Source organism: Meriones unguiculatus, chromosome 2, assembly GCF_030254825.1.
Source record: "Meriones unguiculatus strain TT.TT164.6M chromosome 2, Bangor_MerUng_6.1, whole genome shotgun sequence".
Lineage (NCBI taxonomy): Eukaryota > Metazoa > Chordata > Mammalia > Rodentia > Muridae > Meriones > Meriones unguiculatus.
Genome location: NC_083350.1, coordinates 25,463,607 through 25,488,506, shown reverse-complemented (window position 1 = coordinate 25,488,506; position 24,900 = coordinate 25,463,607). Strand labels below are relative to the sequence as shown.

The 24,900-nt window shown below is 39.1% G+C and overlaps 1 protein-coding gene across 4 annotated transcripts in view; it reads left to right on the top strand.

Annotated features, from left to right (window-relative positions):
* Positions 1 to 24,900, top strand: part of Wdr7 (WD repeat domain 7) — a 315,838-nt gene that overhangs the window by 53,271 nt on the left and 237,667 nt on the right. For all 4 annotated transcript variants that reach the window (XM_060377177.1, XM_060377176.1, XM_060377178.1 and 1 more), the window contains one exon: positions 4,629 to 4,843. In XM_060377177.1, coding sequence (XP_060233160.1) covers positions 4,629 to 4,843 — 215 coding nt within the window. The remainder of the gene's footprint in view (positions 1 to 4,628; positions 4,844 to 24,900) is intronic.

Genomic DNA, 24,900 nt, shown 5'->3' with positions numbered 1-24,900 from the left:
ATCAAAATAATCACCGATTTCAAAACCTAGAAAGCCAGACAATCCTGGAGCACTGCACTCCAAGTCCTAAAAGACCGAAACTGTCAGCTTAGACTACTTGCAGTACCCAGCAGAACGATCTTCCATATTTGGAGGAGTTAGGAGCACATTCCTAGGTTCAAACAGGCTAAGAAAATTTCTATCCAGTAGACCATTCCTAAGTAGAATATGGGAAACAATGGTTTAGACTGAAGAGAGGCTGGCTATATGCTAAACAAAGAAGCTGTAATTTCTGAAGCCAACAGTATAATTAAAACACAAACAGCAAAAAGCCAAACAACTAAAATGACTGCAATTAACATACACCATTCTTTTAGCAATAACTTTAAATATTATTGGCTTCAATTATAAATCAAAACACATAGGCTGGCTGAATAGATTTAATATCAAAATCTATTTTTCTGTCACCTACTTGACATTCAGCATTAAAAATAGGCCTCACCTTAAAGAGGAAGGATGGAAAAGAGTATTATTAGCAAATGAGACTATAAGGCGAGTAGTGCTGCTCCATTATTGGCTGAGAAAATAGACTACAAGTTAAAACTAATCAGAAGAGATAAAAAAGACACTTCATCAGATTCAAGGGGACAGTTAGCCAGACATTATGATCCTAAACATACATGCAAAAACTCTGCTGAACCGAATTTCATAAAAAGTATATTACTGGAATTAAATTCGTAGATTAAGATCAACATAGTAACAGTGAGTGGTTTCAGTACATCACTTTTTTTATAGACAGGTTATCTGGATAAAGAGAGAGAGCAAGATAGAGAAGGAGAGGGAGAGAGAGGTCAGGATTAATTGATATCATGCATTAAATGGATTTAACAGATATTTACAGAATGTTCCATCCAAACACCAAAAGAGTTCACTTCTACCAGTGGCCAGTGGAAGCTTTTCAAGATTAAACAGCATTTGTAGACAGAAAACTTATCTTAAGGAATTTAGAAAGATTGAAGTAGCTCTGTGTAGACTATTTGGCCATAGTTCCACAAAGCTTAAAATTAACAGCAGAGAAATCACTAGTAAGTACAGTAACCCACAGAAGTGAAACAAATCATAACTGAATGATGAATGGGTCAATGAAATAAAAAAAGAAATAAAAAAATTCCTGGAACTAAATGACAGTAAACACAATATGATAAAACCTCTGGGACACATTAAAAACACTTTTGCAAGGGAAACTACAGCTCTAAGTGCTTGCATTAAAAATCAGAAAGAACACAGACAAATGACTTGATGATGTAACCCAAGAATTTCACAAAACAAGAACAAACCATACAAAAATCCAGAACATGACAAGAAACAATAAAAATCAGAGCAGAAATTATTGAAATATAAACAAAAATTGCAAAGAATCAACAAATGTAAAATAAACAAGATCATTAGATCCTTCAGGTACCAAAGAAACTCAGACTGTTATAAAGAGGTAATTTAGAAATCTGGGCTCCATTAAGTTGGAAAAAATATAAATGAGATGGATTAATTTCTAGATGCAGCCGAACCACCAAACTTAAATCAAAAAAAGAACAACTTAATCAGACCTACCATGAATGAAGAGATTGAAACCATCAGAAGAAGGCTTCTGATTAAAAACAGATGGTTTCACAGCAAAATTCTATAAGACTTACTAAGAAAATCTACAGCCAATCCTTTTTTTTTTTTTCAATGCAGTTTATTCAGGAACCTTGAACAATCATCTGACCCTGGGGAAAGCCAGCCCACAGCTTAAATAGCCTCTGGGTAGCCAACCCCAGCGTGCCACGTGGGCAATGCAGATAGGTCCACATACATGGAAGCAAGCCAGATCCTCAGCCTTAGCCAAATGTGGAATTGTTCGTGACAGAGAGCACTCATCATCGGGAAGGTGGAAGGCGGAAACCACCTCCATCTTTAAGGCACAGCATTCTGCAGCTCTCTACAGTTCCCCCTTTTTGTTTTAGATGCATCAGGCAAGAGTAGAGGTCTGATCTCTGATATTAGAAATAAATTGGGACTTTGAACTGATGTTCATTTAGGTGTCATCCACCCAAAGAGCATCAGACCCGTCTGATACCTTTTTCTCAGTGGCGGGACCTGGGGCATCAACCCGCATGCAATCAGACATGCTCTTCTCTGGGTCGAAAGCGGCTGACCCTGAGTGCAGTGCTTAGCCTCGCATCCTGAGCTATTTTTTTTTTTAAAGGTAAAAGCGAAGGAACATTCCCAACTCTAACCATGTAGCCAGTGTCACTCTAATACCCAATCCAGATAAAGGACACAAGAAAACACTATAGGGATTATAGGCCAACATCTCTGATAAACAGAGATTTTAAAGTCCTCAATAAAATACATAAAAACCATTTACAGGCATGCACCAAAAGATTATTCACTGTCACCAAGTGGACTTTATCCCACTGATGCAAGAATGGTTCTACATACACATAAGCAAATGTAATAAATGACGTGCATTGGCTTAAAGACAAAAATTACTTGATCACTTCAAAAGATACAGAAAAAGTCTTGATAAAATCCAGTATGTCTTCATAATAGAAGTCCTATAGTGTAGCACTTGAAGGAACATATTTCAACATAATTAAGGCTATAGATGACAAAGCCAAAGCCAGTATCACCCTTCCTGATGAAAAATTTCAAGCAATCCCTATGAGTTTGAAAAGGAAAACTGCAACTAAAGCATGACATATTAAGTGAATAGGAAAGGTATCTGAGGGTGTCTAGCCAAAAATCAACCAGGAAAGCTATTTCTAAGTGAACAGAAAAGCAGGGTTGGGTTTGAGTGTTCCCCCAAACACTTGAAGATGGCTCAAGTAGTCTTCAGAGTTTAAGTACATTTCATATATCAAATCCTGCCTGAACCTGATTTATGGAGCTTCATTTTTTATTGATATGATAAATAAATAAATACTGTCAATACCTTCAGGATGTGCCTTCCTGACTCTCCAGGGGCCTTTATATCACTAGCTACAGCTTGAACAGCAACAAGAGGAAAACATGTATCTCCCAACTCAGTTGAAATCCAAAATAAATGTGGCTTCTCCATTTTTATCTCTTGTTTTTTTCCCCCTGCATGGATTTGCAAGAACTCTATTTTAAGCTATTAAGTATGTGTCTAATTAACCAATAAATAGTTAATGCTATACATAGAATGAGCCAAACACCCCAAACTCACTAGTTCTTGTGTAGTTCATAGTTCTGGATCTAAAGAGGCTGAGGAGCTATCCTAGTGGTTAAAAGCAGTTGCTGCTATTGCAGAAGACTCAAGTTCAGTTCCCAGAACCCAGATAGCAGCTCATAACTGTCTGCAACTCTACTTTCAGAGGGTTTGACACCATCTTCTAGCCTCAGCAGGCACCAAGAATGCATGTGATGAACAGGCATACATGCAGGCAAAACAGTCATACACACAAAAATAATTTAGTCTTAAAAACATATAGTTGATGAGTTGGTAATTAGGATTAAGGAGAAAGTAAAAGAGAAAAAGAGAAACTATTAAAATAATCTGGGAGTTTTAATGGTAGTGATGAAGCCCAAGTTATTCAGGAGGAAATTTGTATTGTATCTTAAGAAATGTGTAAGCCAGGTGGTGCTGGCACACACCTTTAATGAGAGGCAAATGAATCTCTGAGTTTCAGGCGAGACTGGTCTACAGAGTAAGTGCCACAATAGTCAGGGCTACACAGAGAGATCCTGTCTCATAAAAAAAAAAAAAAAAGAAGTAATAAAAAAGAAGTAATTAGAGGAAGAAGAGGAGGAGAAGGGGGAAGGAAGGGAGAAAGAGAAAGGGAAGGAAGGAAGGTAAGAAAGAAAGAGGGAAAGGAAGGATGGAAGAAAGGAGAAACATGTAGATGGAGGTAAATAGAAGGGAGGCCAGATGAGGCACTTTGAAGTAGATGCACATAGAAACAGCACTTATTTTATAAACATATGAGAAAACATACCACAGTGAAACTAAGACTCCAAAAGATGGGGATGTAGCCCAGTGGTTGGACACTTCTTGCCCAGCATGTAGGAGGCACTGAAGCAGCAGTGAGGAAGACATTTTTGAAGATTAAATGGAGAAGACTCAACATTTTCCTTCCTGTTTTGTGGCTGCTGTAGAAATTATTGAAGGAGAAAATGGACTCATTTTCGTGAGGTTTTTTATTTTGTTGTTGTTTAATGTTGATAGAAGACCATAAGAAAGGTGAAATCATTGAGCTTGATGTTTGAAAATAATGTGAAAGTCATAGACTTGTCAAGGAAATTCTCCTGGGAAACAAAAGAGGGGAAAAGCCTGGTGGAGGCTCTTAAAATCCCTGCTTTGAATTTGATTTTATTGGAAACGTTGCTTGAAACTTTAGGGGAGAAGAATAACTGTGGAACCTACATGGAAGAGTAGTGTCTCAAGGGAGTATAAGGTAGTGTTAATGGGGAAGTAGTAGTAAGATGCGCCTATAAAAAGTGTATGCCATCTTTTTCTGTACCTAAACAAATTAAAAATTCATAGTATTGCATAATACATGGGACATATTATTTTTTTCTGTACCTAAACAAGCAAATTAAAAGTTCATAGTTTTGCATAATATACGTGGACATACATTACCTTCCAGGTGCACTGGATCGCTGTGCGATGGGCATAACAGCGGTAGAGATATTGAATGCTTGTGATGAAGCCGTTCCCGCTGCAGTAGACTCTCTTAGTCATCCAGCCGTCAACCTGAAACAAGCCATGACAAGACGGAGCCTTGCTGCCCTTAAAAACATGGCGCACCATAAGCTGCAAACCCTTGCAACTAACCTCTTGGCGTCCGAGGCCTCTGACAAGGTGAGCTTTGTGTGTGGTTTCACAGTCTGTGGGGTCCATGGAAGGCCATTTAGTAACACAGCTTTTCCCAGTACTGAGCATTTTGACAAAGGATTTTTTAGCCATTCAGATAGCTTAAAATTATTTTTATTGAATTAAATGATATTGGTTTCATATTATAAAAACGGAGTTTTTCTCCTTTGTGTAATCTTAAGTTCAAGTCAATTTTCCTAGCTGGTCCTTACAACCCAGACATTAGCTGCTTCTCTGTTTGGCAGATGGATGACCTAGTAATAAGCAACAGCAGTCCCAGGCCACTAAACTGGTCCTCTATCCTTTGTTTTGCAAAGCTGAGCTGCTGTTTATTTTGTGGCTATATTTTGTTCTTAACTTCTTCCTTTTTTTTTTTTTTCTTCAGAAAAATGGTTAAACTTGTGTATAAATACTGAAGGGATTGAAAGATTCACCTGTAAACTGACAATTATCCATTAATTAGTGAATGCTGACAGTGTATGAAATACTGCAGACTGTCCCATTGACCTATCTTCTGCAGTAATTGGCAATGATATCACCCTTTTGATCATTCTTTCTTTCCCCAAGACATTAATGTTTTATCGGCTCTGTTGTCTTTTATATTTCATTAGTTGGACTTGTGAAATCCTTCTGTGGCTTTCCACTGTGATTTCAGGTCCATGCTCTAAATTTTGAGGAGAAATCACAGCTTAAATGTGTTTGCTGTGCTTGTCCTTTGTTTCAAAGAATCATATTTGACCAGGAAGTCGTTGGCTTATTATACAATGTGACATGACTTTAATTTTGTGTAAATGTGTAAAATCAAGGTATTAAAGAAGATGTGTCAATGTTCTTATCTTTAAGAAATAAAAGATTTTTTTTCTTAATGTTAGCTCCTAGAAATAAAAAAATTAGAAAAATAATTAAATAGCTGGAAAAGTAAAGAAAAATAAGCAGTATAGTCCTGTTTATGAATGGCTTTAGTATGTGGTCAAGGTTCATTATGTGGATTTTACAGTCTTGTTTGTCCCTCTTTTAATAGTGTATTTTATAGTGCAATTAGTGATAAAAGCAGCAGATAGCTGCTGTAGAGTAATTTTTGCCTACATAGAAAACAGTTATAGAAGGGGAAAGGCTTAGGAAGCTGAGGCTGCAGGAGGATAATCACTTCATGAAAAATGTATGTTGGCTGTACCATTAAGGATTTCTCTAACTATTGTGTGTGCTGTCACTGTCTCTGTGAGTTCATATGTGTATCAGCCCTGTTGTATTCTGAATATGCTGTTTCCTTGGAGTCATCTACCTTCTCTGCTCTTAGAATCTTTCCACTTCTTTCACATAGATTTCTAAACCATGTGGGGAGGGCTTTGATAACAACATCCCTTTTATGGCTGAGCTCTCCAGGATCTCTTCCTGTCTTCACATTGTCTGTTTGTAGGTCTCTGTGTTGATTATGATATACTGAAGAAGATGCTTCTTTGATGGGGGCTGAGCAATGAACTGATCTATGGGTATAGCAGTATGTCATTAGGAATCACTTTATTGCTATGTTTCTTTAGCAGAATAATAGTAGGTTTTCCCTAGGGCCCAGACCTCTGCTAGTCTCAGTTTCTGGCCTCATTAACTGTCAGGTTTAAGTTCTATCTCACGGAATGTGCTTTTAATCCAATCAAAACATGTTTGGTTACTCATATAACATTTATACTGCTATTGCACAGTATGTCTTGCATGCAGGTCACTGTTGTAGGTCGTAGGGTTCATAGCTTGGTGGGATTAGTGACTATTTTTCTCTTCTAGCAGTGTGAATCTTACCTTCTAGCACTATGAATGGTAGTCAGTAAGGATAAAGCTTCTAGTTGGGCACCAACGTGATTTCTCCATGTTTAGTAATATAAGTGGTGTCTTCAGCAGTAGGGACTTAATATCAGCTTGTGGAAGGAAACCAGGAAGACCTGTCATATTTGTGAGTATGCTCTTTGAGGCCAACAACACAATAGGATGCAACTCATTCCTGGGAAGTGGGGATTTACTTCCTATCATATGATATCTAGTTTATGCATTGCCTCTTCCATTCTATGGTAACCCCATTTAATTTCCATTTATATATGTATATATTTTAGGAAGATTCTACCATAGTAGGTTCCCATATGGTCTTTCAAAAGGTTTTTAGTATTAGTTGTCCCCTGTCCCTCTTTATAGCCCCTCCTTTACATTGTCCTCCCATCCCCCTTTATGGATATTCTAAATCAAACACATATATCTAAAGCTTAAAAGCTAGCATCCGTATCTAAGAGAAAACATGCAATATTTGCCTTTCTAGGGTACATCACTCAGGATGATTGTTTCTCGCTCCATCCATTTATCTGCAAATTTCTTAATTTTGTTTTTATCAACAGTTAAATAATATTCTGTTGTGTAAGTGTGCCATATTTCCACTATCCATTCATCAGTTGATGGATGTATAGGTTGTTGCCAATTTCTGGCTATCATGAACTGAGCAGCAGTGAACAAGGGTGAGCAGGTATATTGGTTAGTTTTATGTCATCTTGACGCAAGCTAGAATCTTTTTTGAAGAGGCTCTCTGAGTTGAGAAAATGTTCCATCAGATTGACTTATGAACAAGTCTGTAGGCTGTCTTCATGATTAATTAATAATTGATGTGGGAACACCCAGGGAAGTTGTTCCTGAGTTGTGTAAGAAAGTAGGCTGAGTAAGCCATGGAGAGCAGGCCAGTAAGCAACTTATTGGCCTCTGCTTCAGTTTAGTTTCTGCTTCTATTTTCTGCCTTGAGTTCTTGCTCTGATTTCTTTTGATGATGGACTATGATGTGTTAGTTTAAGCCAAATAAACCCTTTCTTCCCCAGATTGCTTTTAGTCAGGTTGATTTATCACACCAACAGAAAACTAACCAAGTCAGCAGGTATGTAAGAGTATGTATTGCTGGATCTTTTGGTAGACATGTTTTCAGCTGTTTGAGGAACCTCCCCACTAATTTCATAGTGGCTCTACTGGTTTGCACTCCCAGACTTGAGTAAATGTTCCCCTTTCATAAAAGCTTCTCCAGCACCTTCTGTTAATTGATTTATTGATCTTGGCCATTCTGATTGGGGTAAGGTGAAAACTTTGCTCAAATAGTGATGTTCATTGCTATATAAAAACTTATTAATTTTCTGAGAAAGTGCCAAATTGATTTCCAAAATGGTTGTATAAGTTTACATTCCCACCAGCAATGGAGGAGGGTTCCCCTTTCTCCACATCCTCTCCAGCATTTGTTGTCACTTGAGTTTTTTTTTTTTTCAATGCAGTTTATTCAGGAACCTTGAACAATCCTCGGACCCTGGGGAAAGCCAGCCCACAGCTTAAATAGCCTCTGGGTAGCCAACCCAGGCGTGCCACGTGGGCAATGCAGATAGGTCCACATACATGGAAGCAAGCCAGATCCTCAACCTTAGCCAAATGTGGAATTGTTCATGACAGAGAGCACTCACCATCGGGAAGGTGGAAGGCGGAAACCAGCTCCATCTTTAAAGCATAGCATTCCGCAGCTCTCTACAGTTCCCCCTTTTTGTTTTAGACGCATCAGGCAAGAGTAGAGGTCTGATCTCTGATATTAGAAATAAATTGGGACTTTGTACTGATGTTCATTTAGGTGTCATCCACCCAAAGAGCATCAGACCCGTCTGATACCTTTTTCTCAGAGGCGGGACCTGGGGCATCACCCCGCATGCAATCAGACATGCTCTTCTCTGGGTCGAAAGCGGATGACCCTGAGTGCAGTGCTTAGCCTCGCATCCTGAGCGTATCATTTTAGCTTTTTATGGTATCCAACCATGCTTGGGGAGAATGTCCTGCTTCAATGGCTGTAAAGGCCTGAATGATCATGGCTGCATCACACTGTTGTGAGACTCTAATCTTGCATATATACCACAGGCAAACCAAGGAGACCAACCAGAGTGGACGCAGGACTAGCCACAGGATTATCAACATGGATTGCTGCAGCCATGAATCATCTGAAGGAATGGGCGGGCATGGGAGCGTTAGCAGGCCTTCTGGTGTCACTTGAGTTTTTAATCTTAGCCATTCTTATGGGTGAAGGTGAAATCTCAGGGTTGTTATGATTTGCATCTTTGATGACTAAGGATGTTGACCATTTCTTTAAGCGTTTCTCTGTCATTCTATATTCCTCTAGAGAGAATTCTCTGTTTAGCTCTGAATCCCATTTTTTAATTGGGTTACTTGATTTGTTGCTGTTTAACTTCTTGAGTTCTTTATATATTCTGGATATCAGCCCTCTGTCACATATAGCGTTGGTGATCCTTTCCCAGTCTATAGGCTGTCGTTTTATTTCTGATGACAGTGTCCTTTGCTTTACAGGAGCGTTTCAGTTTTAAGAGGTCCCATTTATTGGCTGAGACTCATAGCCAAACTTTGAGTAGAATACATGGAATTTTATGAAAGAAGTGGGGAGTCAGAAAGACTGAGAGGGGACAGAGCTCCACAAGGAGAGCAACAGAAAAAAACAGAAAACAAAACCCTGGGCTGGGGCCCTACACAGACTGATACCCTAGCCCAGGACCAGGCATGGAGAGGACCCAGCTCAAATGTAGCCCATAGACTCAATATCCAAGTGGGGTCCCTAGTAAGAGGAACAGGGCCTGTCTCTGGCATGAACTCAGTGGCAAGCTCTTTGCTCACCTCCCCCCGGGGGGGTGCAGTCTTGCCAGGCCACAGAGGAGGACAATGCAGCCAGCCTCGATGAGACCTGACAGGCTGGGTCAGATGAAGGGGAGGAGGACCTCTCCTATCAGTGGACTAGGGGAGGGTCATGGGGGAAAAGAAGGAGGGAAGGAGGGATTGTGAGGAGATGAAGGTGGGGTCCACAGCTGGGATACAATGTAAATAAATTGTAATAAATAATAATAATTAAAATAAAAAGTGAAAATAGAAAAAAAAAAAGCTTTTTAGCCTCACGAGGTCCCATTTAGTGACTGCTGGTTTTAATGCCAGTGCTATCACTGTCTTATTCAGAAAGCCCTTTCTTGTGGCAGTGAATTCAAATATATCTTCTTTTATGCTTTGAGGCCTGTCTACCTGGAGCTGAATTTTGCGCAGTGATAGAAACGGATCTCTTTTCATTCTTCTATATGCGGCTATTCAGTTTGACCAATGCCATTTGTGAAAATAGGCTGTTGTTTGTCAGTTTCCCTATGAAGTCGAAGATTGTGTTTTCAGTTTCAGTGTGAATAATTGTATTGAAATTTTGATGGAGGTTGGATTGGATCTCGGTTGCTTTTGGTAGGATGGCCATTTTGCATAGGGACTTGAATTTTTTGTTTTTGTTTTTGTTTTTCCTCTTGTCTGTATTAAATTTCCTATGGACAGCCATCAAACATTTCTTCTTTTTATTTTCAGTGTTTAATATAGTATAACTACTTTACATGTGTAAATTGGTTATATCATGCTTAAGACTTTTAGGGATAAGTTTGTTTGAAAGTGTAAATTAAAATCATATTATAAAGGAACTTGGTTGCAAAGCTGAGGGGTTTACCAGGGCATTCTATGATGTTGAATAGTTTTGAAAGATTTTGTTAAAGAAAATTTTGTCATGTTTAATGGCATCTATAGATATGAATAAAAGTTGCCATAAGAAAATAGTAGGCTACTGTATTGATACAGTGAGAGGTCATGAGGGCTAGAAATGGCATTAGGCAGTGAAGATAAAGAAGGGCTGAGCAAATAGGTCTTCGCAGATAAGCATGAGAAGATTCTGACTTTCAGGATTGTTTCAGAGACACTGGCCCAATAGTAATAATAGAACTAACTGTAGAGTCTGCTCAATGTGACTTGAGGATGATTATAACAGGAGATAATTCTTCTAGGTGGCAGTATAAAGTTTGTGTATGAAGAGTTCAAAATACTTCTGAGAAAGAAGTGATAGTATGGGAAAAGAGAGCAGTGTTGTTGCATGCTGCCTTCTAAGCAGAGTAGCTGTTAACACCTTTATCAGAACAACTTTAGCTACTTGTAAGAGACCCTTAAGCTGAGGCCTGTTATCACTCCTTCACAGAAGAGAGTAAGAGGGTCACATGAGATTCGAGCCCCTTCATCCTATGCTTCTCTCCCATGTGTATGTAATTCTACCCAATTTGCATTTAGCCTCATGGTTTTGAGGTCTCCAAAAATGATAGAATGTATTGAGATTGGACGTGGCACTCTATCTGTACAGCTATGGGGAACTTGTTATATGTGGTAGAGTAAGACTTATCGATAGTGCAGTTGCTTTGGGGTCATCTCTGCTGTGTAAGTAACCCTTACGTGGGTTCCATACTGATCTGTGGTTATAAGATTTATAATGTAGTTAGGAACAAAGTAGCCACTGTAGCTTCTCTTTACAATCCACGAGCTCACAGCTGTGGGTACTTGACTAGGTTCCTGGTACCAAGCATGCTTTCTAATGTCTACTTAGATGTTAATTACCACCAACATGTGAATGCCATTATTGCATCTTTATGGGTATCTCACTGTTGTGGTTCATAGGTGTCACAACAAATAGGAGGATAAATTTCTTCCCTCTTTTGTTGGTTTGCGTAGTACTGCTATAGTACTGCTATTATGGAAACTAGACCACAGGAGGAGTCTTTCAGGTTAGATCTAGCTAAAATAATTTGAGTTCTGTGACTTACATTTGTGGATTCTTCAGCAGTTGGGACTTACCTTCTACACAGTAAGTGTAGTTCTTACCCTTCATCAAAGAAGCTTCTCTCTACAGCAAATGGAAGCCATTACAGAAAATCACGACTAGACATAGTGCAGAGATCAGTGGGTTGTGAAGTGCTTAGCACAAAAGCTTACATCTGCAGGCTAGCTCCTGCGCTGTGTCCTGTATGGAAGTACATATTTTAAGCTTTGTGAACTTTCTTTGTCATGGGGACTTAATTCTTAGTTTTAGGTAATATGTGAACAAATGAGCATGGTTAGCTTACAGTAAAATGATTCATGAAAGCAGGTAGCATGCTCTCTTTGCTCATGGCCTACTTTGCTGACTCTTGCATCAGAAGATGACATTTTTAACTTCAGAGCTGTGGGTGTAGTTTGTCTCAGAAATGGCTTTTGGTTCATTTTTTTAAGGGCAGGTAAAGTAACTACTTAAGAGGGTGGCCTCTGTGTCTCTTTAACTTGCGAGGTGTGGATTGTGTTGAACATTAACCAGCCATAGCCTCTTGTCAATCTTGAAGCAAAAACCAAACTTTTGCAGTGACTTTTGAGAGTTTGTGTTCAGATGTATGCCTCCTTCCTTTCATTTCAGTTTTTACCTCTTGAGATTCTAGTTCTGGATACTGGCTTCTTATTTGTTTATGACTGATTGATGAATGAATAAACTTGATTTAGTACATTTTGATCATTTACACATTGCAAACCCTTGAGGTAGAATTATATGCTATAGATAGAATATTATCTTTTAAGAAATGATTTTTCTAGGCATATCCTCAGATGATCATATTCTTGGGGGCCAGAGTATGGGAAGGGAGGAACTTTGAAGATAAAATGTTTGTATAGGTGTAAGAAGGTGAAAGTATCTAGGTCTCACATACAGTTGAAAGCAGACCTTTGTAAAGAGAAAAAAAAAGTGTGTCAGCAATTGATCAGAGACTGAAATAACAATGGGAATTGAGGAAAAAGGGTTTTAGGATTAGTAATTTGGAGCATACCATTGATAGTTGTTTTGGTAGAGTAAGTTAGGTCAGAAATCGGGGTACAGTGAGCTGAGATTGAGAATGAGATGATGAGGTAGAGAGTGGGTGAATTTCGCCTTTAATGGTAGATGGAGAAAGAAGAACGGTTGTGTGGCTGTGTGATCAAGAACAGGGTTTATGTTTTGTAAGATCCACACATGTGCTGGTAGAGAGGATAATTAGTAGAACATTGAGGAGGACTCAGTGTTGAGAACAAAATTTAAGAGTTAATGATGATGAAAAACAAAGAAGTGAATATACCAAGCTCTTTTTAGTGGGTAAAAGTAGGCCTTGATATCTATTGATAAAACAACATGGTTATAATCTCTTAGGATAGAGCTATCTCCTTTCCTATGCCTGGCACAGTCATGTACTAGGAGTTAGATTTATAAGGTAGTAGTTTATACTCACCTGTAGATTGCACGTGTTTGGTGACTGTACAGATGATAGGCTAAGCAGATGGTCTGAGTAGCTAGAGAGATCGGATTAAGTTTCTTATAAAGCGTTTGGTACAGACACTGGATCTTGGGTTGAGACCTTGTGGGATATCTTAGGTGACAGGGATTTTTTTCAGTAAAGCAGTAAAGCCCTTAACTGTGTGATCTTAGGCCCGTAGTATATGATTCTCTGCTCCACACCTTTATATTGGGGCATTTTTTTTTTTATCAACAAAAGTTGCTCTGTTTATATGGAAACATGACAAAACTGATGATGTTGAAAAAATGACCAGTACTTTTCTTTCACTTACATCCCACCCCCACTTGTCTTCTTAGTCAAACCCTTGGGAGGTGGATGAATGGGCTGTTTTTACAGAGGTCACTACCTTTGTATAACGGAGAATGGAATTCAGAGGTCAAATATAACCTACTCAGAACATACTGTGGTTTTGCTTGTAGAATTCATGTTGTAAAAGTTTTTTTTTTTTTTTTTATCTGATTGAATTGACTTCATGATTCCCTGTGAAAAGGGCAGTGCACGGCACAGGAAGACAACCCAAACAACATTGTATGCAGTAGTCAAGGCCTTGTCTAGAGAATTCTTATTATCCTTAGAGAAATTCTTATGACATGTATGACCTTTGAAGAATCAGTTAAAGTAAATCAACATTCCACCTCCCAAGTTTAATGAATATTTTAATAAAATATCAGTGTGTTGGTTGTACTTATTATACGTTTAGAAGTGTATATGTTAGTTTGGGTTATTCCAAATGGTTACTAGGACAAACTTTTAATTATTAGACAATTAATTTTATTGTCTACTTTGCCCTAATAAAGTTAAAGAACCTTAACTAACCTATCCTAGTTTTAAGAACAAAGGGGTGCTGAGGAGGAAGTCCCATTCAGACCACCTGAACTTAACTCTGAGACTCACATGGAAGATGAAGGCTAACTTCCATGAGTTGTTCCCTGATCTTAGCACCTACTCATAGGCACACATGAGAGAAAGTTAGTAAATAAGTAAGTAAGCGTAATAAAAAGAAAATAAACAAAAGAATAAATATAACTATACAGGGGAAATACAATTTTTCAGTTAAATAAAGAGAACATTGGTCATTTTTAATCTTTTGAGTAATATTGAGATATGTGACAATTTAGATTAATAATAAAATGATTGTGGTCTAATATGTAAGACTGTTATTAGCTTTGTGGTTGTTGGCACTAGAAGTTTTTAAAAATTGTTTCTAGAAAAGTTTTTTAAAATAAAAAAACCTGTGTGTTTGTATGTATATGTATGGTGTATGCACATGTGTGTAATACATGCATGTAAGTCTGCATGAACAGAAGCCAGAGGAAGACGTCATATGTCCTCTGTCATTCTCTGCCTCACTCCTCTGAGGTAGGATCTCTCAGACCTGCAGTGTCTGGCAGCAACCAAAGTCTATCAGTCCTCCTGTTTCTGTCTCCCACCACACTCCCCAGTGGGCAACCATGGCCAACTCTCTACGTGGGCTGTGAGTATTCGGATTCGTGTCCTTAATGCTTGCTCAGCAGGCACCCCTACTCACAGAGCCAACAACCCAGCCCTACAGAGGTATTTTAAAATATTGTCAATCTTCACCACCCAGACATATGAACATATGGTACCTTGAAAGAGTAATGTTTTGTATACCATTATCATGTTATTTAACTCTCACTGTTTTCTGAATACTTAAATTTCATATGCAATAACCAGAATTCTTCCCTTCTCTTATCTGTACTAAAACATGGGCTTGGATGCAGAGTATCAAATGTAATCCAACCCAGCACTTGGGAAGTTAGGCAGGAGCACCGTTGAGTTTTAGTTCAGCCTGGGCTGAACATAATGAGACCCTGTTTTACTGCCTTTCCCACAATGGGCTTTGTCTATTCTATGAGATGTCTGTTTCTACAGCATTAAATATTTTGTAAGACAAGGACTTTGGGTTGGGGGGACAACCTGTTTTTCAGTTTTACTTTTTGGATGAGAAACATTTTGCTTCTTAGTGTTGAAGGAGGAACTCTGATGACTCAGCTTGATTATTGTGTCTTGATTTTGCTGTAAATGAGTAAGTACATGCACAACTTTCTTAGTGGCTTGCAGGAGTGTTAGATTGCTCTCCAGATTCTTTCTTTATGGCTCTCTTCTTTTCTGTTCTCCTTTTAGCTAGCTGCTGTGGCTATTTGCCAGTCTCTACTATTCTATGCATTTTTCTTAAATACACCTAATCATTTTTTAAAAACAATTATTTGTATTTTATGTGCATTAGTGGTTTTTCCTGCTCTTGACTCTTCCAGATGCCTCTGTCTCAGTCTCTCTCTGTGTATCTCTGTCTCTGTCTTTTGTCTGTCTCTATATCTCCTTCTCTCTCGCAATATAACTTCCCCTTTAATTATATCATGAAATGGTCATGACAGCAGTGTTGGGTTTTTTTGTTTGTTTGTTTGTTTGTTTTTATCTTCTTGCCTCACCCCCATATACAATTTTCTCTTGCCAACAAAACTAGTTTTTAGTGAAAGTCCACTCATAGTGAATTTTCTTAGTTGTGGATTGTCTGGCAGTGTCCTCTATTTCAAAATTCTCTACCTTGAGTGCTGCGGGTCACCCAGGGCCTTACACATATTGTTAATGTGTAAGACCTACTTTTAACCTCTCTGGCCTTTCCTGCCCCACTGATCCAATATACCTGTTGCAGTTCTCCAGTAAAGCATGGTCATTTTACACACACACACACACACACACACACACACACACACACACATACACACATATACAGGACCACTGTAGGTTGTGCATGCATGTGTTCTTTTATGTGAACGATTGTATAACGTGTGTATATTTTAACGCTTGGGATAACGCTTTAAAATTTTCAACTCTGGTTGTCAATATTTTCTCTAGTTTGAAAGAAATGGAGCTTTAAATTTCTGTGAATAAAATATGAATGATTCAATTAAGCAGCTGAACTAAACTAAAAGTTATAACTAAATAACTAATAATAAGTACTTTTTTGCTAATTACATTATTTTTGGTTCTTTTCCTGTTTTGGAGAATTCTTAAATTAGACATGATTGGTTCATCTATGATGGTTTCCTAGCACCTTTAAAATTGAATCTCCAGGGGACTGCCTGAAACAACCCTTGGGTCCTAATGCCTTATCGGCCATGCACCTTGTGATTATTGGTGGGTTCCCGACTGGACTCTACAGCGCTTAGTCACTGTAATGCATCCTACCCTGAGCTGTGGAAGAGTGGTTTGTTCTAGGATGTTTTAAATTCAGATCTCGTTTTCCCTTGGAAATACATTAACAGAAGATACTCTGCATTAAGAAAAAACTTCTGCCTGTAATCCTAGCACTCAGAGAGGCACAGGCAAGAGATATCTATGAGTTTGAGGTCAGCCTGGTCTACAGAAAGAGTCCAGGACAGCTAAGGCTGCACAGAGAACCCCTTTCTTGAAAAAACAAAACAAAACAACACAGAGAGACACTTGCATTGCTAGGGAATGTATGTGAGGTACAGCAGAGTATTCTTTTAAGTACCTATATAAATCTAACTATAGATTGCCAAGGAGCACTATGGAGACTCAGTCTATGCCTTCAGCAGCCAGACCCTTCTAGCTGTCATATGCTATTCTTTATCTTCTGTGTTGAGAAGTTGAAGTTATAAAAGAGTTACTAACCAGGAAATGGAAAGGACCAGATGGCTTATTCAGGGAGAAGCTTTCCTTGTGTTTCCACAGAAGGCTGATCCACTGCAGAGGTCCCAGACCGGTTGACTGTGGCAGGATTTCCCTCACTGTGTCGGAGGCAGAGACTTTTGATTCTGCCACTTCCTCCCCTCCCACCTCAGCCATCATCAATGGGTGGAATGTGCCCTCTGAGAAGTTAAAGCAGAAAGGACTGTTTTTATAGAAAAGTTTATATTTGTGATTCTTTTAGGATTTTTAGATTTTTAAAAGATTACTTTTTAAGTTAAGTAATAAAACAGTTGATTCTTCCTTTGTAACCACAAATTGCAACCTGCCAGCCAGTAAGAGAAAACGGCTGAGAAAAGTACCCTCACACTTAGCTTACACTTTGTTAGTCTATAGCATGTTAATTAGTTACGAATGTACGTGTGTTCTTGAGAATAATTTGCTTTTTACCCATAATATGTAAAGCTCTTGAGCATATGAGGGCATTGTGGGACATGCTTTTTTTCCCCTATCTATGCTCATTGTAATTATTCACTTAAAGAAAAATACAATGTAGCTATATTGTAATTTTTCTATTGCTTGGAAGATCTTGCTGGGATACAGAAGCTGTGGGAGAAAAAATAAAGTTGTTGGAGCGTTGCTGCATTCACCATCCACCAAAAAAAAAAAAAAAAAAAAAAAAAAAAAAGAAATATAAAGGTTTTTGACTAATTATAAATATTTTAGCAATTTGAAGAATTACATTTTTTTTAGTATTTGTGAAAAAAATCTCTTCTTTATTAGTCCATATAAAATATTTTTTACTTTTTGACTTTTATAGTTTATGCTACAAAATAATTGAATCAGTCTAGTTCAGTAACCATTTATTGACTAGTTAGGCACTGTGTTAGGCCCTGGAGAGCCAAATGAATAAGACATGATATTTACTCTCAGGAAATGTGAACGGATAAATTGCAAAGCACTGTAGCCAATGGCATGGTGAGAAATGCAGAAAGTATTGCAGAAGTCTTCTTAGCCTGAGGTGATCAGGATTGGCTATTTGGAGGGAAGAAAAGTGGAATGTATTTAGGTGATGGATGGAGAATGGTTGCAGTGTGTCCAGTAAAGAGAGAAGTAGAGAGAGACTGCTCAGTCAGTGTTGTTAGAGCTGTAGCTGGACACAGATAGTGGTAGTAAATAAAGGTCAGTTCATTTTGTACCAAGGGAAGATGCTGAAATTTTTACCTTCTACCTTGGTGGCTTTCAAAATTAAAAAAAAAAAAAATCTTTAGAGTTCTTTACTCAAATGGAATTTTACATGAAAGCCAGTCAATAAATTTGATAAGAAGGAGTACAGTGGAGAATTCAAACTCAATAGTTGAATTGAGTTGTATTCAGTGGGAGCTGATGATTGATTAGGTATGAGTAATAAGGAAGGTTTATCCAAAGGTCCCCTGATTGACTGAATAGAAAGTGGCTCTATCAAGTGTGATATTGAATGTACAAACAGGTTTTATAGGGATAGTGAAGAGCTGTTTGGTTTATGGTAACCTGAAGAATTTGTGTGTTACATATGTCAGGATGTTTGTTGGGTGGTTTAATTTAGGAGGCTGAAAATTGAGAGATTGTTAGGGTGAAGGGATATATACATTGATGAATTCTTGCTGTTTGTTTGTTTGTATGTAGCTGGTTCTTAGTTCCGTGGAAATAAGTGAGATCATTCATATACAAACTCATAAAAATGGAGCTTTAAATGGAGCAGGATGAAAAAGGGTTAAGGTAGGAGAAACAGGAAACTTATTGGGGGAACCAGAAGAATGTGCTGGTCAGCAAGTGGGAATCAAGAAGTGCAACAAAGAAGAGATCACTATGTTAAATACAGTCAATGTTAAACCTTCAAAGGACTGAATACATTTTTTCAGTCAGGGTCAGGAGCTGTACTATAAAGATGGAAGAGTGATTAGGAAAAGTGGAAATAGAAAAAAGCAAGTCAAGTTTGTATGAGATTAGATGGGAGGAGCAAGAGAGCAGTTATATGGAGATGTAGTTTTGGAGATATCAAGAAATGCCCTTGGCTGAGGACAAAGAGCAGAGAGGGTGAGCTTCAAGATGGGGAAAGGAGAATTGATTATTGATATGTGAGGAAATTCAATTCAGAGGCAAAGCAATGGGCTTTGTCATGGAAGAGAAAACCCCATTTTCTGAAATTGAAAGTAGAGAAGAGGCTGGGTATTTGGATGGGTTTGTTCTAGAGTTAGTGGGTGGGAATAAGGACAAAACATTTCTAAAGCTTATGCATTTAAGGAAATCTGGGGAGGAAACAGGGCACTGAAATAGGGAATTGGGAATGAAGAGGTTCAGTACAAAGAGTAGAAGCTAAGTATAAGAAGAAAGATGGATCAGGCAAGAGTAGAGGTCTGCTAACACTCCCATGCCCGCCCATTCCTTCAGATGATTCATGGCTGCAGCAATCCCGCCTTCCACCTTCCCGATGGTGAGTGCTCTCTGTCACGAACAACTCCACATTTGGCTAAGGCCGAGGATCTGGCTTGCTTCCATGTATGTGGACCTATCTACATTGCCCCCGTGGCACGCCTGGGTTGGCTACCCAGAGGCTATTTAAGCTGTGGGCTGGCTTTCCCCGGGGTCCGAGGATTGTTCAATGTTCCTGAATAAACTGCATTGAAAAAAATAAAAAAAAAAAAAAAAAAAAAATTCAAAAAAAAAAAAAAAATTCAAAAAAAAAAAAAAAAAAAAAAGAAGAAAGATGGACTGGTTTTGTAATGGGTTAGAATGAAGGCATGTGGAAAAGCAGAGAGTATATTTTCTTATTGTTGCAGATTGTAGTCCTGTCATTCAGAGATTAAAAACGGTAGTGCAAAGTAGCTGTGAAAGATTGATTGTGGTTAAGCATAGGGTCATACAGATGAGGGAGCATGAGACTGGTAGTCTTTGAAGAAGTGGAGAAATCCAGTGACAGAATGTCCCTATGATGGCAATAACCAGACTGTGCTGCACATTGAAATCACCTGGGATCTCTAAAAACTACCACCGCCAGTTCCTACCACAGCCTTCCTGATTCAGCTTGAAGTGCAACAGTACACTGAGACTTTCAGAAGGCCCTCAGGTCATTCTGATGTGCAGTAGCTTGTGAAGCACAGCTCTGCGGGCAAAGAGCAGGTGTGCTAGGAGTTTGAACTGTAGAAGGTTATGGCATGACTCTTCTTGGTTTCTCAGGGAGGAAAGCCCTGATAACATGGCTGTGTAGTGTCCAGCTGAGCCAGGGGGGAGGGCAAGATGACTGGAGTTGAGACATCCAAGGACCTTTGAGGCTCTCTGTGACTCTCAGTCTTAGGAGATTGCAAAAGAGCTTTCTAAGTCTTTGCTGTGTCCCAATGGGTCAAGAACCTCACAGTAAGAACACAGTGCCCCATCCAAGAGGCTCTGTACGGGATCAAGGATGGAGAATATGTTTTAAGTATAGGACTTTCACATAGTCTTCTAGTGGTCTGTGAAAAATCAGCTTTAAATTCATGCAGATAACTCTCCTTTGAACAAACCAGTGCTAAAACTGACAAGATGTTATATTTTAAGAGCAAGACCAACATCAGAAATCCATCATTTCTGTACTATTTACAGAATTGGTGTTTGTGCATGTGCAAAAAAACTTTGTGCCATTGTTTGGCATGTCACATGAATGAAATACAGTTAGAATACTGAGTCAGCAGGACTTGGTTGTACACGCCTGTAATCCAAGCACTCTGGAAGGCAGAGGCAGGCGGATCTCTGTGAGGCCAGCATGGTCTACAAAGTGAGTCCAGGGCAGCCAAGTGTACACAGAGAAACAAACAAAAAAACAAAAACAAAAAACCAAAGTCTCCTTAACTCTGTAGCCACATGCTAACATGACTGTAAAGAAATACAAAGCTAGTACTGGTAGCAAAATAAGCAGATATATTTGTCTTGTTACTAAATGATTCTGTGCTTATATGCTATGGTCCCCCCCTACTTGGAAATGTTTTACATCCTTTAAGAGAGTTCCTTGTCTGCAAGTAACCACAGGCCATAAGTTGAAGATCACTTATCTACTTGGATGGTGAATTTTCCTAGAATGACCAGGAAGGCTTTCACTGAAGTTTTAATCTTTTTTTTTTTTTCCAATAAAGAGCTCATATAGTGACATGTATGGCTGATATTTCACACCCTAAACTTAACTTTGAATGGAAATATATTATTTTGCTCATCACAGCAGGTCAATTTAAGGTGGATCTGAGACTAGAAGTAGGATTTCCTGCTTTTCAAGTTCATCTGCAGCACACACATACTCACACACTCAACAGCACTCCGGCTTTTGAGAAAGTATTTTCTCTCAAGGGGGTGGTAGAAAGAAGAGGTGGAAAGGGGAGACAAGGGCAGGAGGGGCTTTTGTCAGCTTTAGCCAGGCTTTCAGTACTTATGGTATACACATTCTTGGTCTCCAGTCTCTTTCGTGTGCATTTCTGTAAATGCAGCCCTTGACATTTCCTATGACTGGGATATCTTGTTACTGCTCTTCCTCATCTGAGAACTGTCCAGGACTGTCAGCCAACAGAACCACATCAGACTGTAGGGAACCTTCCTCTCTGATTTCTGCCACTAGGCTTGTGTTTCTGTCCTAGTCCTAATTCTGTATTCTGTGAATACATTCATTCCCATTTCCATTTCTCTATATATCTGGTGACCGAGTGATCACCCGATAGTAGACTCTCCTAAACACTAGATGCTGTTTCCTAGACTCTACCCCCTACTTCTTTGTGCCAGTTTTCTATATTTGATACTGTGTCTTATCTAATTAGACTACTGAATATCTGTAGGAAACTTTAGCCACACACTAATTATGATTGGAAACAGTAAAATTAAGCTAGCACTTCCAACACTTGGAAAACTGTGCCTTCCATTATTTCCAGAGTTCATTGCTGGTTGAAAATGACTGCACTGTAGCATGTGGAGAGAGGATCCTATCATGTTCTTCCCACAAAATGTCCCTTGACTCAGTGTAGGCAGCCTGGTGTTTGAGGGTTCCATTTCTCAACTACATACACTCCTCCATCCCTCCAGTCTGTGCAGAGCTGGTGCTGAGAACTCTTAATATCCAGCGCTATTTCGAACATGTGGGAAATGACAGATGGATGCAGAAAGAACCTGATTTCTTCCCACATTTTTACCATGGACTTGTGTGTGCTCCCAAGTTACTGATGAACATTTTAGCTTAATTTTGTCTTTCGCTCTAAAATAGGCATAATTGGGTTGTAATGAAGTTAAATGTTACAACATGCTCTAAACATTTATCACAGTAGGCATTCGCCACACACTGGTTTAATACTTGATTGTTGATTGATTTCTGCATTTGTTCAGCATATTTTGGGTTCATGCTATGATTTAGGCCCTGAGCTAGAGCCAGCTGGAGAGTGCTTTAGCCACACCCACACCGAGCAGGTGCTGGCACTGAGCAGCTCCTGTCTTGGTGTTGGATCCCCTGTGTAGTTCCTAATGTGACCCTCAGACTACTTAAGGAATGAACCAATGGGGGAGAGCTCAGGGAGATGCACTGATCTGCAGAGCTGTTGGGAAGGCTTTCTGAAGAGAAACGGGCCTGATATCAAGAGGAAAAGAGGGGGAGTGGCCCAGGCAGATGTCATAGCATGTAGGATGTCAGTGTGGCCAGCAAGGCAGGGATGAGAGAAAATAGCAAATAAGAGATTTGAATCTGTTAAATTTCAAGTGTTTCTGAAATGAGCCATCACTTAACCACATCAGCCCAGGAACTGTGGCTTTTCTCCTTTTCATTTCCCCACTTTTAGTCTTCTACTTTATGCTTGTTCTTACCAAGTTAGCTCTCCAGAATCTCAGCTTGATGCCATTCATTTAAAAATATACCAAGGGTCTTGACTGAAGGGTGTGTTTCCAATAGGGAGCCTTTGGAGTTTGCAAGCCCTTTCACTACAGTTCTCCCTACCACAGCCACACCCCCCCCATTGCAGTCCCCTGCGGTTAGTTTTAACTGTTTTCTTTAAAAAATATTATTTACAATTTATGCACTTTTATTTATTAATAATTTCAGGTTATTCACAATTATTCACAATTTATTCCTGGCTGTACCACCCTCCCTCATGTCCTCTTGGTCCCACCCTCTCTTCCTCTTCTCCCCAATGCCCCTCCCCTAGTCCACTGAAAGGGGAGGTCCTCCTCCCCTACTATCTGACCCTAGCCTATCAGGTCTCATCAGGACTATCTCTGTGGCCTACTAAGGCCACGTCACCAGGGAGAGGTGATCAAAGAGCAGGCAACTGAGTTCATGCCAGAGACTGTCCCTACTCCCCTTAATAGGAGACACCCATGGATATTGAGCTGCCCATAGGCTACATCTGAGCAGGGGTCTAGGTCCTCTTCATGTATGGTCCTTGGTTGATGCATCAGTCTCTGAAGGACTCCTTGGGCCCAGATTTTTTTGTCTCTATTGGTCTCCTTGTGGAGCTCCTGTTCTCTCCAGGCCTTTCTGTCTACCCCTTCTTTCATAAGATTCCCTGCATTCTGCCCAAAGTTTGGCTATGAGTCTCAGCATCTGCTTCAATACCTTGCTGGGTAGAGTCTTTCAGAAGACCTCTGTGGTAGGCTCCTGCCCTGTTCCCTGTCTTCTCCCACTTCTGAAGTCTATCTATTTGCCCTTCTGAATAAGAATTAAGCATCTTCCCTAGGGTCCTCCTTGTTGTTTAGCTTCTTTAGGAGTATAGATTTTAGTATGTTTATCCTATATTGCATGGCTAATATCCACTTATAAGTGAGTATATACCATGTGTGTCTTTGTGTTTCTGGGTTACCTCACTGAGGATGATCTTTTCTAGTTCATACCATTTTTCTGCAAATTTAATGATTTCCTTGTTTTTAATTGCTGTAGGATTCTGTTGTATAAATGTACCACAATTTCTGTATCCATTCCTCAGCTGAGGCACACCTAGATTGTTTCCAGATTCTGGCTATTATAAATAAAGCTGCCATGAACATGGTTGAGCAAATGTCCTTGTCTGGTTGAGAATCTTTCAAATATATGCCTAGGAGTGGTGTAGCTGGATCTTGAGGAAGTACCAGATTCATTTCCAAAGTGGTTTTACAAGTTTACATTCCTACCAGCAATGGAGGAGGGTTCCCTTTTCTCCACAAGTTCTACAGCATGTGTTGTCACTTGAGTTTTTGATCTTAGCCATTCTTTCATGTATCTCTTTGACATACACATTTGATATAAAATGAGAGGAGGGGAATACTGCCTGTATCATCTATTAGCTCTTTTCAGCCCCTCTAGTAGGTGGTCAGTTTGTTCTAAGGCAAACAGAGAGTTTGGATTAGGGAAGCCAATTCCTCATGTAACAATCTGTGTCGTTACAGAGAGCTTCTGGTCTTGGTGTTTGCGGCTCTGGGCTCTTTAGCTGGAGTTGAAAGTTGATTTCCTGGGCTACTGTTGAATTCTTACTACATTAGTTTTTCGGTCTCAATATAATTTAATAATTTTATACACTAATAGCATGTGGTCTTTAGAAAAAAAAGTCCCTTCAAAATATATTTCCTATATGAGACATAATGTTTGTATTTGATATTTATAATTGCACTCTATTTATGTCCTGTTAAATAAATTATACTAAAATGTAAAATACTTCCTTCTTGATATGTTTTATGTCCTTTCTTAGTTTGTTTTTACTTAGGTGCTTGTTAGTGGAAGCACATGGAAAGGAATGGAAACGATAGGAACTGTATGACTAAGTTATTACTCACATCTGATCATGAATTCTCATCCCATCCAAGAGCAGATTTTTAAGATAAGTGTAGCAATTGTCTATTTCTAGATGGGATCAGCATGTTCAGGGTGGTATGATCTTGGACCTATTGTTAGATTCCAATGTCACTGGATTCTTGGCAGCACTCTTGTTAGCCTAACCACTAACATGAAGAAATAGTTGTATGACAGCAGAGGGCGCCAAATAGCCATATTGGGCAGACAACTGTTTTTGTGCTTCCTCCAGTCTCTTCTCTTTTTTTTTTTCCTCTTTCCTCCCTTCATTCTTTTTTCTTGGTACCAAAAATAGTTAATGTTGAATCCATGCTGTGAATATTTTCTAGTAGATAGGGAGAATTTCCGTTAGCTACTTTAGATTATTTAAAAAGTGCAATAAGACA